This window comes from Urocitellus parryii, chromosome 3 (assembly GCF_045843805.1).
Source record: "Urocitellus parryii isolate mUroPar1 chromosome 3, mUroPar1.hap1, whole genome shotgun sequence".
NCBI classification, from domain to species: domain Eukaryota; kingdom Metazoa; phylum Chordata; class Mammalia; order Rodentia; family Sciuridae; genus Urocitellus; species Urocitellus parryii.
This window is the reverse complement of record NC_135533.1, coordinates 56,637,887-56,656,306: the sequence shown is the minus strand read 5'-3', so window position 1 is coordinate 56,656,306 and position 18,420 is coordinate 56,637,887. Positions and strand designations below refer to the sequence as shown.

Here is an 18,420-nt window from a genome sequence, read left to right as displayed (position 1 = left end):
ATGTTTCTTAAGTTTAAATATATCAAGTTTATTTGTTTTCTCTTCATAGCCTGGTTCACCGGGACCTGTAATTCCTGCTCAACCACATGGGAAAATACTCACAAAACCAGATCCCCATTGGGAGACAACAGTTATTGTATCAGAAGCTGAGAACAATGTTCACCTAAAAACAGAGCTCCAACAAAAACAGCTATCAAATAACACCCAAGCACTTTCAAAGAACCATCCTCCTCAGCCACATGTTCGCAGTTCATCTGAGCAACTTTCACAAAAGCTGCCTTCTGCACCAACGAAGTTGCACTGTCCTCCATCACCCCACATAGAAAACCCTCCTAAGCCATCTACGCCTCACACACCTGTACAGCATGGTTATCTCTCACCAAAGCCTCCTGCACAGCAGTTAGGATCTCCCTACAGGCCTCATCATTCACAGTCACCTCAAGTTGGAACCCCTCAGCGAGAGCCTCAGAGAAATTTTTATCCAGCAGCACAGAACCTTCAAGCCAATACTCAGCAGGCAACTTCTGGAACATTATTTACACAGACACCCTCAGGACAATCTTCAGCAACATACAGTCAGTTTAACCAACAAAGTGTGAACAGCACGGCACCACCACCCCCACCCCCTCCGCCTCCTTCTTCGGCTTATTATCAAAACCAGCAGCCCCCTGCAAACTTTCAGAATTATAATCAGCTCAAAGGTAGTCTTGCCCAACAAACTGTGTTTACATCAGGACCAAATCAAGCACTTCCTGGCACCACAAGCCAGCAATCAGTTCCAGGACACCATGTTACTCCAGGGCATTTTTTGTCCTCTCAGAACCCCACCATTCACCATCAAACTTCTGCTGCTGTCGTCCCACCCCCTCCTCCTCCACCACCTGCTCCAGGACCACACCTTGTACAACAGCCGAATTCCCATCAGCAACACTCTGTAGCACATGTAGTAGGGGCAGTTCATGCTGTCACTCCTGGGTCACATATGCATTCTCAAACTGCTGGACACCATTTACCACCACCCCCTCCACCCCCTGGTCCTGCCCCTCATCACCATCCACCACCCCATCCTTCCACAGGACTCCAAGGTCTACAAGCACAACACCAGCATGTTGTAAATTCAGCACCCCCGCCTCCTCCTCCCCCTCCTCCGTCCAGTGTTTTGGCTTCTGGGCATCATACGACATCAGGCCAAGCTTTACACCACCCACCTCATCAAGGACCTCCACTTTTTCCTTCAAGTGCTCATCCAGCTGTACCACCGTATCCCTCACAAGCTACACATCATACCACTTTGGGACCGGGACCCCAACACCAGCCTTCTGGAACAGGGCCACATTGTCCATTACCTGTTGCAGGTCCTCATCTCCAGCCCCAAGGACCAAACAGTATTCCAACACCTACTGCTTCAGGGTTCTGTCCTCATCCTGGCTCTGTGGCCCTGCCACATGGGGTGCAAGGACCTCAGCAGGCATCGCCAGTGCCTGGACAGATTCCAATTCACAGAGCACAGGTGCCACCAACGTTTCAGAACAATTACCATGGTTCAGGGTGGCATTAAAATGGACTCCAAAAACATTTTTTAAAATGTTCTGTAAGATAAACTGTATATTTCATATGTACCTATTAAGGTACTTTTTAAAGCTTGTACATGAAACTTTGTATAAAAAAAAAAACAAAAACAAAAACCAGTGCTCTTTCATTGTATTTTTCCCATTTTTGCTTTTTAAAATTCCTTAAAAAAAAAAAAATGTGCTAAGCCAGTATTAGGTATCTTTATTTTATAAGTGAACATTCCAGCTGTTTTCTGGCAATAGATTTGATGCTACATGATCTTTAAATTTTATTGTTGCAGTTGAATTCATTTAGTGAATGTTTTCTATATTATTTTCTACATATGCATTAAGTACACAGCTAAGTAATGGCACTATGAAGTGTTTTTTTTTTTTTTTTTTTTTTTTGGTCAGCAGTTCTATGAGTGCAACTTAGGTATAAAATGCAATACAGATTTTTATAGTTTGGTGTGGACATGGCTCATTTTGTTTTATCAGTTATTTGCAAGCAGAATGTAATTTAATGTATAGATGATTTCTAATGTCTCCTGACAAACTGTAAATACTGCATTTCTTTTGCGTATATAATTGCTTACAGCTTTTTTCATTTGATATATAGCATTGTACATATGACAAGTCTTTTGCAAAACTGTGTGATCTTTGTGAAAGTAGTACAGTATATGACCTTTCATTTCTTTTTTATTTTAAATATACTGTCACATTGAAGCACTGGTTGGGCATTTTAATTCATGTTAATAAATCACAATTATGTCAGTTTTACCAGATTGTCCTGTACAACTTCTAAGATGGGGGTCTGCTTGACTGATTTTATGAGAGTTACAGTTTTCAAATACAATTTGTAAAGAAACTTAAATTTTCTGTAGTGACTACTACCTCAGGAGGAGAGCTAGAGGGAGTAAGAGGTTGTTCCCATCATGGTTTCTACTTGCCATTTATGCAGGAGCAAGAATCACAGGAAATTAAATAGTCATGCTGTGTAAGTCTACTTAAGTATGTGACACCACAATGAATCCAGACCACTACCGATTTACACACGATAAAGAGTTACAGACTGCAATTTACAAGTTATTTTAAAAAAAATTAGTATGCCTAAAAAACAGCAATATCTAATTTGCACATTTTAGAACACGACTGAAATATTGATAAGTGAAACGGGTGTCTTTAAATTTGGCTTGGGTATACAAAACTAAAGGGAAATGGCATTATTTAAGAAAAATAAATGGCCTCTCAAGTGAATTTTTTGTTGCCTAAATATAAAATGCTAGTTCAATTTTGAAAATAAAAATTCCCAGCCTTTGCCTTCTACCTCTTAGGTATACACTAATTAAGTGTATACAATAGCAATGACACTGTTTTTATCAACATATTTTTCATCATCCAAATACTTTGACATAATTTGGGCACTATATACTATACATATTTTGTGCATTAGGAGAAAAAAAGTAAATAGACTTAAAAAAATGAATGAGATTTGGTAGTAATTTAAGTCATGTTTTAAGATTTTAATTTCCATTTCCTTTTGAAAATTAGCTGACGATGGTGCATCAATACAGCTTATCTAGAGTTCAATCCTAATGAGCTTTAAGAACAAAGGTCAACTTTGCCATCATTGATCTTCAAACAAAACGCTGCTTATGTTAATGACTAAAAAAACATTTGAGAAGAAATGAGTTTACATCATCTGTCCCTCTCGATAGTTTCAAACACAGCAAAGTTAACTGGCATGTGAAATATCAATATTCATCTCTTTAGAAGGCCCCCACCTAAAGCATTTTTATTCCTACTTTGGCCTACTACAAAACTAATATATACATAAGCTTCTGTGTAAAACCGTGAAACAGTAAATAAATTCTTTGACTCTTTGATGGACACATACATTCTTTAAACATTGTCCTCTACCAAACTTTCATTTTAAAAAAGAGAAAAAAATATGAAATTTTAGGAAATAATATACAGAAATAAACAGTTTCTCTATGCCCATGGAAAGTTCCCATACTTTATCCCATTAATAAGTTATGTATGGTCCAAGTACAGGAAGAAGCAAGTAGTACATCAGTTTTCACCTAAAAGTATATGCCCCTTTGAAGTTCTTAATATCCATTTGTTCTTGGCCCTTGAGCAGTACTGTTGGCCAATGTGCAGACAGCCAGGTTCTGAACTGGCTATAATCCCCTATGTGATCCACTGCTTGCAACTTTCCATGAAGACTTCACATGGACCACAGGAAAAAAGATAGGATATTCAATGAAGTTCACTAAGCAGGCTACAATATTTAGCACAACTAGTGGTTCTCCTTTGCCTTGTATGCATTCTTTATCAACAAGCCACCAAGAATCTGTTAAAACCATATAGTTCCTAATACAAATGTAATTCCTTCTAGAACAACTGTTTCTACATAGAAAACAAGTTAGTATTTAGGCTATTTTATCATAAGGATACCACCTTAAAATTAGTTTCCTTCCTAACATGAACTAAAACTGCATTAGACAAATTTCATTCAAGTATACTCTAACCTTCCAGAAAATTCTTACCCAGAGGACACATATGTACTCTGGCTCCTGTAAAAATGTTTCCAGTGCAATTCGTGCATAATAGCATCACTGGTCATAGAATCTACACGGAAACCTATAGCCTCACTAGAAAAACTTAGCATGAAGATCTCGTCAATGAATGGTTCATTCTACCTCACAGCAACATAAGATATAATGCCAGTTCCTAAGAGGATTGTCTCTCTCATTCCCTCAGAGTGAATGCTGTTAAGGAAAATTTGAGAAGTTTAAAATGCAGTTAGTATGTTTTTGATGAAACATGGATAAAAAAGATGACAAGTTGAAGGTAATGAATCTATACTGTTATCATCTTTCCTAAATACTTTCTGCCCTCAAAAATAAATGATTTCCTTATAATAAGCTTTAATGCATGTTCTACAACTATATATGCTGCAGCAAGAATGTTGGTATTCTTTTTAGTTTGGAAGACACTGAAAGCAAATGTTTGTTGATCCTGTCACTTCAAATATAGGGCAATGACCAAGGCAATGTCTGGAAAAAAACCAAACACTTTAATTTTTAAGACAACTGCAAGCACCTCAAACAATGGATTATTGTTACAACACTTGTTAGCTTTTCACAATCTAGTTATTGCAAAGGCATATGAATAAATGTTAATGGACAAAGTCAAGAAAAAAGAGGCACCTTAATGAATGTAAAATTTAAAATAAAAGACATTCATTTCACTGACATCTAAAAGAGGCTAAATATACCTCTATATATTAACATTCTAAAATTGTATTGCCTACTAATGGATTTTGTGTCCTGGATTCTACAATTAATTTTAAGGAAATGCATAAACAAAAACTGTGTGCAACCTGCAAAGGGAAAATCATTTTCTCATTCATGGAAAGACAAAGAAAAAGCTAGTATAATAAGCTGTTGTAGCCACACATAAAGCTGCCTATGGAATGAACGTGATCATTGTTACCTTTGAGCTGTGAAAAGTATTCTTCCCACCGCACTGCAAACTGTATATACCATACCTTGTGTTTAGACAAACACGATCATGCTTTTCCAAAAAATATATATATTTTTTCATTCCACACTGAACATGTTTCTCTTGTCCAATTTCATGTATTTAACTTACAGTGTTTGGAGAAGGCAACACAACGTGGTACCAGGCTATCACATTTTCAAACAGAAATCGCTTTTTTTCTTTTAAAGTACTTTAAAAAATATGCAAAAATACAAATGGAACTGCCCAATTATAAGGTATATTTTAGAATGAAAAGCATGTCTTTTCTTCTTTTAAAGTGCCATATAGGGAATGACATCTTGTTACCCAGAGCCATTTTATTTAAAAATCTAATGTAAATGGACTGTTATGGAATGAAAAATTTGCACAACTCCTTGAAGCAGTGAGTCTGCTACATGCAACTTGGGCTACAAAGCACTAAGGACTTGGTAGCTTTTCTGAAAAATTGAGTCCCCATCCCATACTTAATGGAAAGTAACATTTACAAGGGTGCATTTACATACACTATAATACAGGAATGATGTCCCTTTGCCAGAAGATAAAATTGTACATTTCCTTGCTATTTCTTGGTTCCAACTTGATAATTTCTTAAGATTGTAAATTATATAGTACTCAGCTAAAATATTTCTTCATAAATAGTTACAAAACCTGCCAAAACACAAAGGGGAAAGTATTTTTCGTTCAAAAAAATGACATTTGAATGTCACACAACACGAGAAACAATGCTTAGAGACATGTTATTGTTTCCAGAAGAAAATGGTCAGTAAACTACTTAGCTGAAGACAAAGACTACCCTTCCCTAGGATCACAGTGCACAAAAAGCAAAATGTCAAACAACAGTACCTCAAAGCAAAATAAAGGTCTGAGGATGAAGCCAGCTCACTTGTAATCCTGTTAAAGAATGAGAGTCACCGTTTGGGTCCAATGTACTGGAAAACATTTGCTAGCTCAGAATGCTATATTTGTAGAATTTGCTAAGAATTCAACCAAGGATGTCGAAGGCATTCGCCAGCTGAGGCTCGTTTTTCAGGAACCATTTCTAACATCGGGATCAGGAAATCTGTAAACTGTGCAGCATCTTCATGGGGCCAGCCATACTTTTCTACAAGTACATCAAAGAGGCTCCAGGGCTTCAGCTTGGTGATGTGCCGCAGTTCTCCTGCAGGGAGGAAGAAGGAAAAAAACCACACCAATATCAAGAAAGCTCCAAATTTGCATTTCCCATAGTTGGTTCATCTGGGTTCTTTTCATTGAAGCAGACAACCTACCTGCTCCACACTTTATGGCAACAACAAGGAACGCTAGGTTTCCCACCCTAAGCAATTATCATTGTGACCATGTCATATACCAAATAAGTCTGGTGGATGTAAATAAGGATTAATTAATAGTTCATTCACCTCAGTTCTAGGTTAAATAGGTACACTGATAATGCTCAGAATGTTTTCATTTCCAAAAGCTGACAAAGCCACTTTCCTCCAAGTTGGGATCTTTGGTAATTTGCAAGCTTGCCTAGAAAAAGCTGTAGATGTACACCATTTGAAGTCCTTGCACAATTATCTCTTCATGTTATCATGCAAAGAAAAAGGAGTCTTTTCTTGTAGAGTAGCACAAAGAGAACTTTTTGTGATGGTAGAGATGTACTTTTTATCTGTGCTATCCAATTTGAAAGCCTCTGGCCACATGTGGCTAATAAACATATGAAATGTGACTAGTGCAATGAAGAAATAACATTTTAATTTGTCTAAATTTGACCAGCCACACACAGCTAGTGGTTATTGGAATGGGCAACACAGTTTTAGAGACTAAACCAAACAGTTCATTTGTTATAAAATCTGAGTCCAAGGATATCTCTTCATAAACTTTAACCTATAATTGTCAAAATGTACTAGGAGTAATAGAAAATGTGCTATTCAAAAAAGCTGGGTTGCAAATGACTCTGACTGATCTAACAGATGACTAACAAGCTAGTAAATGGTCTTTTTTGTAATATAAAAAAAAAGTTATTTTTAAATCAAACTGCCAAAAGGTCAGGGTAAATTGCATTATGAATAACTCATTTTCTTTGTTCAAAAATTTCACAGGACACCCCACCCCTGCCCATATAGAGGCCTCCTGGGTGCCCCTCAGAGTGTGGGCCCCTGAGCAGCTCCTGCAGACAGAGGAAGTACCACACCGTGCCGTGCCCACGCCCCAGAGCCAGCCACAGGGCCTGCAGCCACACAGCCAGGTCTCAGTGGGGGCAGACAGAGGGATTCAAGCACCCAGCACCTCATGCAAGGGCTGAGTCTTCTCTTTCCTTTCACCTGCTGTAATCTAACCTACAAGGTAAATTCTTCTCATGTATCCACAGAGAGTCACTACTACGCTCATGAAACTCTTCTCAGGAGGCCTGGGCTGTTTTGTTTTATCCACTTATCCAACTCAATTTAGAAACACCCTCCCCCCTTTAAAAGCGTAACAAAAATAAAAGAACATTACAAAAAACAAAAGCAGAAATCACCTAAATCCTACCTCCCAGTGGCTCTTCCTTTTGGCTGCACTCTCTTTTGGACCGGTTTGTCTACTGATTTGTGATCATGTTAGACACAGAATTTGGTATAAGGAAACTTTCAAGAGGGTTTCTTATTGAAGAGGGTGAGGTGCCAAATAATATTTTGGTTCCAACGTGAGCCCTGGGATTGAGTTAAGCATTGCTTCTAAACTGGAGGTCAGGTCTATGTTTAATGAGGAAGACCTGTAATTTCAGTGGTGGAAGGGGTTGCTTGTGAAGGAAACAGTCTCTAAGAAAAAAGTCTGAGGAATCACTAAAGGGTTTTTATCCCTCTAACCCAGAAAATCCAGTTCTCGGAATCCAACTTAAGGAGATAAACCCTAGCATACCTTTTGCCCCCAAATATGCTCCACAAAATTGTAAAGTCATAAATGCTCAATAATGGGAGAATGGTGGTTTAAAAAACACCAAGGTACATCCACTTGAAAAATAACACGGGGGGAAATCATATGGGACAATGTAGGTAGTAACAGAACATGCTCAAAACTATGTTCTGCAGATAATCACAAGACTGATTATTAAATACCCAGGAACATGGAAAGCAAATGCACCAAAATGTCAGTTTTCTTAGTTGTCAGGTTGTTTCCCTGAATCTTCCTATTTTCAGTAATGTAACTACCTTAGAGTGACTATTGATCCCATCAGAAAATACTAAAGAAAACTAAGACAGCTCACACATGATATGCAAAAACAAGTTCTCTGGAAGGGGAGAACTTTCTTGACATTGTTATCCTGTCTTAGAACACATACTCCACAAGTTTGTAGGTGAATACAAATGCTGAGAAACATTCTGCTCAGAATAGGAAAAGAACCTATTTTTGAGGGTGCCAGTTTCTAAACTAAAATCCTTCAATGGATATCAAACTAAGCATAATCATCTCTGTGTATCCACAGGGACTGGTTGCAGAACACCTCCCCAACACAAACACCACTGAGAAGAAAAAGTATTTGCATTAACCAATATATATTACACATTCTCCAGTATACTGTAAATCATCTCTAAAATATACCTAATACAATGTAAATGTGAAATGTTCTATTGCAGTTGTTGTATTGTTTAGTGGATAATAACAAGAACAAAGGTCTACATGTGTTGAGTAGAGACACAGCTATTCTAAAATATATTTCTGAAGTGTGGTTGGTTGAAATATGAGATGGAATCCATGGATACAAAGGATCGACTATACAATCTTCCATGAAAAGATAAGTTGTATCTCTACAGATTCCTTAACAACTGCACAGTACACAATATCAGTGCTGGGAACACAGGCTATGAAAAAGTATTTAATCACATAACTAGCCACACTAAAAACTGATGTATATTTTCAAAGCAGCTAAGCATGGTGGTGCACACCTGTAATCCCAGCAACTTGAGTAGCTAAGGCAGAAGGATTACAAGTTTGAGGCCAGTCTCAGCAACTTAGTGAGATGCTTTCTCAAAATAAAAAACAAAAGTGTGGGAGAGGTAGATCAGGGGTGCTTTACCCCTTGCTTCAAATTCCTGCCCCCCCCAAAAAAAAGATAAATATGCTAAGAGCATCTAAAATAGCTAACATACTTTTGGCTAGGTAATTTCATATAATAAACTGTATACAAAAACATGACTTAAAACAGCAAAGTATGCAATACTCAAAAAAAAAAAAATCCTAAACTCCTACAAGCACTGAACATACAGGAGTACTAACCTAAGAGAACACAGGACTGTTTCTAAAATTAAAAAACATGGATAATATAGATGCCTTATGAGTATATGTACAAATCGTTATGTTTGATATAATATGAAGAAATGCTATCATATCAGTCATGGATGAGGTTCCTATTTTCTCCCCACTGTCCAATCAGCTCCCTAGCAAATTAAAGAATTTTTACCTTGGGCTGGAGTTTTTGCTCAGGGGTGGAGCGCTTGCCTACCAAATGTGAAGCACTGGATTCTATCCTCAGCACCACATAAAAGTAAATTAGTAAAAGTATAATAAAAATTTAGAAAAAGAACTTCTACCTTATTTTTTTCTTAAGAATATATACAAAGATGTCACTGAAACAAATCTGGAGATAATTAGATGCTTAATTGTGATGACTTTTACTTTTTAAATCCAAGTTTCTAGTTTTTTTTTCCTCCTCCTTTTTTGTGGTACCAAGGATTAAATATAGGTACACCTATGATTAAATACACGTATGGTAGGCAAGCACTTTGTCACTAGGTTATGCACTCAGCCTTTGCTTCTTAAAATACTGAGCATCAGCTGGGCACAGAGGAACAAACCTGTAATCCCAGAAATTCAGGAGGCTGAGGCAGAAGGATCACAAGTTTGAGGCCAGCCCCAGCAACTTAGCAAGAACCTGTCTCAAAATAAAAAGGGCTTGGAATGTGGCTCAGTGATTAAGCACCCTGGGGTTCAATCCCTGGGACCAAAAAAATTTTTAAGGCAGGGGTATGTTGCTCAGTGGTAAAACATACCTGGGGGTTCAATCCCTAGTGCTGGAAAATAATACTCAGCATCATAACCTTTCCTGTGACTGTAAGTTATCAGCTCAGTACCCACTCTTCCATACACACATGCACATAAAAGCTCCATAAGCCAGGTGGCACCGACTGCCATCAGGTGCTATAATTTAGAGCCCCTGGGGCTTCTGAATTTGCTGAGAAATGTCTTAACAGAGCCAAAAAAAAAAAAAAAAAAAAAAAACCACAGTAAGTAGCAGAGTTCCTTCTCTAACGTAGAGGCTTTGAGACAGCAACTGTATTTGCCAGTTCCAGATTACTTACATTTCTCTTGAATGTTAAATGATCTATCAAGGAAAATGTTACTTTGTCCATAAAATTATAATATTCCAAAATTAAACAGATGCATGAAGTTTCATCCACATGGGAGCAGTAAAAAGGAAAATCCATGACACTATATTTCAGTGAATACTGGTAATTATAAAATGATTATGCTAAATTTCAGTATTCTATACATAGAAAGGAAATTTACCAATATATAGTGATACGAAGCAAGAAACAAAATTTAAGAAATCTGAACAAATTCCTTCATAGGTATACAAAACACAAATAGTTGAATTCAAAAAATCCTCATGTCACATAGAAAAAATTAACTAAAAATGGATCAGACACCTAACTAAGAAAAGTAAATCTTCATGGCCTTCAAGTAGGTAATGATTTCTTAAGTAAGCTATCTACAGCACAAGTAAAAAGATAAAGCAAAAGTATATAAACTAATCATCAAAATGAAGACCTCTGTACTTCATTCACTGGAGTAGACAAAGGGGAATGAAGAGAAGGGACGGGAGATAGGAAAGACAGTAGAATCAATCAGACATAACTTTACTATGTTCATACATGAACACACGACCCGTGTAACTACACATCATATTCAACCACAACAATGGGAACCTAATTAGAATAAGTTATACTCCATGTATGTATGTCAAAATATACTCTACTGTCATGTATATCTAAAAAGAACAAGTAAAAAAATTTTAAAAAACCTTTGTACTTCAACCATTACATATGTGCATTCAAGGGAAATGAAAACATATGTCCAAACAAAAACTTGAAAATTAATAATATCAGCATTATTCACAATAGCCAAAATGGAGAAACAAAACAAATGTCTATCCAGTGGTGGGTGGATAAACAAAAGGTGCTACATCCCTATGGAGTTCATGCTACCACATGGCTAAGCCTCCAAAGATATTATGCTAAGTGAAAAAAGCAAGATACAAAAGACCATATAGTATATGGTTCTAATTCTATGACATGCAGAGCAGGCAAATCTGAAGGCTGAGGGTGGAGAGACTACAGTGACTAAATGGGATGAATTATAGGTTGAGCATCCTTAATCCAAAAATCTGAAACTTATTTTCTACCATAAGTGGAAAATTCTACACCTGCCCACATATGATAAATTGTGGTCAAAACACGTGTATGCTAAAATTACTGCATTAAAACTACCTTCAAGGGCTGGGGTTGTGGCTCAGTAGTAGAGCACATGCCTACCATGTGTGAGGCACTGCGTTTGATTCTCAGCACCGCATATAGATAGACAAATAAAGGTCCAAAAAAAAGGTTTAAAAAAAGCTAACTTTAGGTCATGTGTTTGAGACATAATATGAAACAAATGAACTTCCTGTGTTCATCTGGATCTGATTCCCAAGCTATCTCTTCAAGTATTTGTAGAAATATTCCAAAATCTAAGAAAAATCCAAATCTGAAGCACTTTTGGTTTCAAGCATTTTGGATAAAAGATACTCATCATTATTTGAACAATTTCACTGCTTTTTACAACATCAATGCTAAAATTTTTGAAATGTTTTTAGTATTAATTTAAAAACTGAGCAGTGGTATAGACTATGGTTTATTATTTCATAAAACGTCTTTGCTATATGTTCTCTATCAGCATTCTGCCTCCAGGGCACAGAATTGTGGACATGGCATCCCTGTCTTTCATCACAATTCCAGTCAAGGGGGCCTTTATCATGCATTCTCTGCACAGGTCCTGGTGTGAGCAAGGGTAAGTAGTTATGCCAGGACAGCAGGCTTTATGCTAGCACTAGCCCAGGCAAAGTGGAACATATGCTCACTCTGTTTCTAGCTCACACAGGTTTCTATCCAAAACAAAGAATGCATACAGGTTAAGATGCTTACATTTAATCAACAAATATTTACTGAATCTACTCTGTTGCAGGCATTAAATTTGGCTAGAGATCCAGCTGTACACCAGAGCAAGCTCCTGCATCTTAGTTCTCAGAGAGTTTATCTTCTAATGTCTTTTCTTTTCTCTTTCTTTCTTTTCTTTTCTTTCTTTTTTTTTTTTTTTTTTTTTTTTTTTTTTTTTTTTTTTTTTTTTTTTTTTTTTTTTTTGGTACCAGGGATTGAACTCAGGGGCACTCAACCACTGAGCCACATCCCTAGCCCTGTTTTGTATTTTATTTAGAGACAGGGTCTCACTGAGTTGCTTAGTGCCTTGCAGTTGCTGAGGTTGGCTTTGAACTTGCGATCCTCCTGTCTAAGCCTCACGAGCCGCTGGGATTGCAGGCGTGCGCCATCGCCCCCGGCATTCTTTTTCTTCTTTTTAATTTTTTGCTAAGGCCTTTTTACAGCCAAGGAAAAAATGCTTTTCTAAACTTAGAATAATGTTTTTAAGATGAAATTGTAGTGAAAAGGAGTTTGTACATGAAATGAAAACTTTAAGACAATAACTAGTGTAAGGAAACTTTTTTCTTAGCTATTTCTATAGTCAAGCTCACACTGAAAACAAAGAATCCTAAAATGAGCCTTATAGAGCCCAAAAGGCCTCAAGAGAGGTCATGTCTGTCTTTTGCAGGGTTTCCAAAGGCAACAAAGTCCTCACAGGATATCCACACGATCATGAATTGCTCTAATGCACACCCTTGGCATCTACCTATGGAAGCTATAAAAGTGAGATGATGTGAAAATCTTTTAGAGCAATTGACAATGTCTGTCTAGCCTGTGTGGGTAACACCCATACGGAGCTCTGATCCTCACAGCTAATAATAAGAGAATCTGTTACTTTTTAGGTAATTCTGGAAATAAACTAAAACTGGTGCTGGGGATATAGCTCAGTGGCATTGGCCTAGCATGCCCAAGGGCCAGGGTTTCAATTTCCAGAACCAAAATAAATTAAACAAATAAAAGGAAAACATTCCAAACAAGTTTTAGCTCAAATATTAAATAGAACATACTTTCTTCCCACTCTGCACTTCTCTTTTTTTAAAAAATTTTTTTGGAGGGAAGGGTACCAGGGATTGAACCTAGGGATGCTTAACCACGAAGCCACATCCCTGTACCTTTTTGTTTTTTATTTTGAGACAGGATCTAAGTTGCTTAGGGCCTCGATAAGTTGCTGAGGCTTGTCTAAAACTTGTAATCCTCCTGCCTCGGCCTCCTAAATTGCTGAGATTATACCACCATGCCTGACCAGTTGTTTTTTAAAGTAAACTGTTCCATTCTCAACACCCTAATGTTTACTAAAATAGTATCTATTAATGGGTCAGAAGAATATTGCCCTCGGGCTGCACTTACCTGCACTGACTTTCCAAAACTGTCACTTAGGGGCTGAGAAACTTCTAGGGACCACCTACTTCTTGGGGACAGAACAGGAACAAAATCTACAGAGCTGCTGATTTCTAATGGGCCACACCTCAACACCCTCATTTCTTAACCATCTTTGTGACCAATGTTTACACCTAAAGGAATCAGCAGTACCATAATAGGAAGATAGCATTAATTATGTTTCCTGTTAAAAAATCCAGTTCAATTTTTAATTTCCTGGCTAAGGAAGAGTACTATTACTTCTTTGAAGTCTTTAAATTTTGCTTTTGTCTTTTATCAGTTCTAACACAATAGTATTTTTTAGAAAACATTTTAAATGGATATATATTCAGGTCTCATGATTTCCAAAATATATATTCACACACTACTTGCCAAAACATGTCTTTCAATAAACCATTTCCTTAATCCTTAGGGATGTGGTGAAATCTATTTCCCTGATAACTCCTCATTTATCATAATATTATTCCTGTGACTTCAAAAATCTAAATTCCTTCTCATTACACAGCCATTATAAACAAACAATTATCAGGAAAGAACATAAGCCCCAAATCCAGTCATTTTAGGGATTTCTGGCCTACAGAGAAGTTCTCCCTTACATCCAAAGGTAGGAAAACTCACTCTGGTTACCAGTCAACAGCAAGTCCAAATGTTTTTGGTCTGTCATCAAAGGATGACAAATCCATTTTAACTCTGCAGGTAACCTTGAAACAAACTGCTCAAAAAGAACCAAAGCATACAAGCCCAAAAGCACACGTGACAATGATGGTAACCTATAACTACACATTCACAAGGAGGCACAGGAACAAGGGTGCTAATGGAAAGTCCAATGTGAAAGCTGCCTTCCATACATGAAGGGCCACAGACAGGCAGATCTCTTTGAAACCTACAACCCACCAGATCTCCATTTACCAGGTATCACTCTGAAGAGGGCTCCTGCCAAATGGTGTGATTGTTGCTGCTGGTTCCGTGCTGGCATTCAGCAGGTCTGACCCTTGGAACTCATAGCTCCAGGCCAGGGCAGAATTTAACAGTATGAAAGCCTAAGAGCAGCCACCTGATGAGCAGGTCCATGATCATCAGCTGCAAGGAGAGACCCTTTAATTCATGAGACTTCATTCTCTCATCATTCAAGTCCCTTTCTATTGTCCCTCTTTCCCTCCTATAAACAGTATGTGGTTCCTACACTGTCCCCTGACAACAAACAAGTCCATCCCTGTTGCTTACAAAAGAATGATCCCTGCATGCCTTCACTATCAATCCACACCAGTGCCAGATGCCTGTGGTGGTCAAGGTGGCTTCTAAGACCTGGTGCTAAAACCCACGCATCCGCCTGTTGGGACGAACAGGTGCTCTGTCTACTGCCTCTCATGTCTCCTCCTTCTTCTCTGGAGACTCATCAGGGGTGTAACACTCTCTAATACTGCAGCAGACCAGGATGATGTGTTGTAAGCCACTCTCTCATGCAGCTCCCATGTGACCAGAGAGAGAGACCATTGAGAAATCTAGTCAGCCACACTATCTGGGGGCAGGCCAAATCCCACCAGAATTGGAAACATTCTGAATTGTGGAAGGAGGAGTCTGCTTTCATTAAAATAAACACAATTCCCCAAGTCACACTGAATCCCAGGCCACAGTAACCCAGAGCTTTTCCTAGGTTCAATCATTTTGAAATATTTTCAGAAAGATTTCCTAGGAAAATTGCATTCACTTTCTAAGTACTACTGCTAATCAATAACAGCTACTGGCTGTGCCATGTGTCACACAGGCATCCTTTTACACCTTCTTGCAACAACACTGTAACATGAAACAATCCACCATTGAAAGATGAGGAAACCTAAGATCAAAAGAGTCCATGACATGCCCCAGTCTCACAATCTGTCACTGAACAGTTTAATAGCAAAGCTACTTTATCTGAATCGGGGAGGGGAACTTTTTACTCAGTAAGAATTTTCTTCATAGAAAAAATAAAAAGTCAAGCTGGTTCTTCAAATTTGGCTAAAAAGGTAAGTATCTGAGAATTTCAGAAATTTCTAGAACCTCCACGTTCTACTCAATCAACTTTAAAAGTTCTTTTATTAAGCCGAGCAAGGTGGCATACGCCTGATATCCCAGTGGCTTGAAAGGCTTAGGCAAGAGAATTGTGAGTTTAAAGCTTCAAAGACAGTCTCAGTAATTCAGTGAGGCCCTAAGCAACTCAGTGAGACCCTGCCTCTAAATAAAATATAAAAAGGGCTAGAAGCCAGGCATGGTGGTGCAAACCTGTAATCCCAGTGGCTCAGAGGGCTCAGGCAGGAGGATCACGAGTTCAAAACCTCAATGAGACCCTATCTCTAAATAAAATATAAAATAGGGCTCAGGATATGGCTTAGGGGTTAAGTGCCCCTGGGTTCAATTCCCATTACTCTCAACCCCCCTCCTCCAAAAAATCTTTATTAAAGAATATTACAACCAAAAACAAATTGAAGACACACAAAAAAAGACATAAGAGCACTGATTATGTCCATCACAAAATGATATAGCACTTGGGAGGGGTTTAAAAAAAAAATTCCCGGGCTGGGGTTCTAGCTCAATAGCAGAGGCTTGTCTGGAATGCATCAAGCCCTGAGTTCAATCCCCAATACCAAAATGAAACAAAATTCCCAGGGCAGAGGGGGTTTATAGTATTTTAAAAAACTGATCACTAACTGCAGACTACAAAGGGCAAAAAAGAACTGTTTCAGAGTCACACCAAGGGAAGGTCAGCAAGAACTATAACATTAAAACAAATCATCAATAATGTAGCATGCCATAACACTTGAGGAAAATGAGATTTTATATACATGGGATTTCTGGACCCCTCTGTAAACAACTCAGATCAACAAAGCACACATAAACATTCACTGAGTCCAGACTCTAGGCTGCCTCTGTTGCAGTAAAGAGTGTCCATGAAAAAAGAAAATGGAAAGATAAGTCTGGTTGTTTCCTAAAAAATCATTAAAATCCTTTTTACAAATATCTGAATACACAGTTTTGGTGCCTGTGGTAGGAGAGGTAAGAAGTGGAGGAGAGAAAGGATTTTAGGAAGGTTGTTTTCTTACAAAATCCTTATTCCACAGAATCAGATGGTTCAGGATTATTTCTTGAGAACTTTCTTCAGCAGAATTCCCCAGCTGTAAAAGTCCAGGTCTTTCTCCATTGCCCAAACATGAACGCACAATTTCTCCTCTTGGGAGAAGATTATGCTGGAAATTAGTGTTGCATAAATACCGTTACCTTTTCTGGTGAAAAACTCCTTGGAATATTTCCCCAACATAGCGTATTTTCGAGGGACTTTCCCCAGCAGTTCAATGATCAATGCTATGTGATCTGCATTGGGAAACATTGCCAGCAAAACAGAAACACACGACAGTTTAATCAGTACACTGCATGCAGACACTACCATCGCCCGCGCAGACAGAAACAGAGCGCGACCTGAATGATCAAAAGCATAGGCTTTCCCCATGCAGCTGGATTCAGGACCCAGAGCTGGAGGGCACCCAACTGTCCCGGGCCCCAGGGAGGGGCCAGTACACAGGGCGACCGCAGCACAGGCCAAACAGGGTCTTCCCATTGACTTTTTTAAATCAGCACAGGAATTCTGTTGGGTTGCATTTGGAATTTAGAAGAAATGCCTTTGTCACCATAACACTGCAATCAGCAGCTGCTATTCCGTTTCTGTCTGCATCGTGGCGCTTTTCAAAAAGAAGAGGTACTACCTCTGCGATTGAAGAATTCCCGAGAATATTTTCCAGATAGAGCAAAGTGCCTTGGGATACTGCCTAGCAGCTCTATGATGTGGGCTATGTGGTCTATGGAGGAGAGAAAAAAAGGATATGGGAATGGGAGGGGCAAGGGGAAGGATGGGATAAAAGAAGAGGGAAAAAAGCGAAAATTAGTAAAAAATCAGAAATAGACTCAAATCAACAATGTCTGCAGCACATCCATGCAGAGGCTCGTGGGACTAGCAGGCCTCAGGCACCCTCCGGAGTGTCCATAGTGACTGATGCCAGCTCACCCCAGGCCACCCCAGCACTGCAAGCAAGTAAGCATGGAGATGGTCAGGCTTACAGATGGAATTCAAGCCAGAATTCCCTGGTTTTCAACTCAAGCGCTCAAACAGGACAGTAAAATGGGCAGCAGATCAGTGGACAAAAGGACTCCGGAGAGGCTCTGCAATTGTTCAGTCTGCCCTCTCCCACCAACAAGGTGCCTGCACTGAGGAAGGCCAGGAGCAGAGCAGCCTGAGGCCCGAGGGCTCTGCAGAGTGCTGCCTGTGCCAGGCAGGCACTGCCCATTCACTGAAACTGAGGGACTGTAAACCCAAAGAAAAGCATCTGAATTTGGTGTTTGAAAACCAAAACATGGCTCTATTTTAGTAAAAACACAATACTCTCTAGAAGTTCAGGACAAGAAGTAGACCCAGACTGAGGTCTTCAGAAGGCAACACTCACCTTCATCTCTGGAATAGTCTTCCCCAGAATGTGGTTCGAACAAATAATCTCCTGTTGCCAGCTCAAATGCCTAGGACACAACAGACGACATGCTGAGCATTTCAGAGACTGGCCCCCACACCAGCAGCTCTAAGTTCTCTCCTTACAGAAGAGACCTACATTTTATTAGGATCTCGATCAAACAAAAGAACCTCCTAAAACTATTCAAATCTTTCTTTCTTCCAA

General features: G+C 38.8%; 2 protein-coding genes across 11 annotated transcripts in view; one reads left to right on the top strand and one right to left on the bottom strand.

The window, feature by feature from the left end:
- Kmt2e (lysine methyltransferase 2E (inactive)) overlaps positions 1–1,845 on the top strand; it is a 90,751-nt gene extending 88,906 nt beyond the window's left edge. For all 5 annotated transcript variants that reach the window (XM_077795968.1, XM_026395736.2, XM_026395738.2 and 2 more), the window contains one exon: positions 50–1,845. In XM_077795968.1, the coding sequence (XP_077652094.1) occupies positions 50–1,558 (1,509 nt within the window). In that variant the 3' untranslated portion in view covers positions 1,559–1,845. The remainder of the gene's footprint in view (positions 1–49) is intronic.
- An 87-nt stretch (positions 1,846–1,932) lies between these two features.
- Positions 1,933–18,420, bottom strand: part of Srpk2 (SRSF protein kinase 2) — a 239,399-nt gene continuing 222,911 nt past the window's right edge. For 3 of the 6 annotated variants that reach the window (XM_026395740.2, XM_026395741.2, XM_026395742.2), the window contains 4 exons: positions 18,196–18,265; positions 17,461–17,553; positions 16,979–17,071; positions 1,933–6,258 (listed from right to left, as the gene is read on the bottom strand). In XM_026395740.2, the coding sequence (XP_026251525.2) occupies positions 6,074–6,258; positions 16,979–17,071; positions 17,461–17,553; positions 18,196–18,265 (441 nt within the window). In that variant the 3' untranslated portion in view covers positions 1,933–6,073. The remainder of the gene's footprint in view (positions 6,259–16,978; positions 17,072–17,460; positions 17,554–18,195; positions 18,266–18,420) is intronic. The other 3 variants (XM_026395749.2, XM_026395743.2, XM_026395744.2) reach the window with 2 other exon arrangements.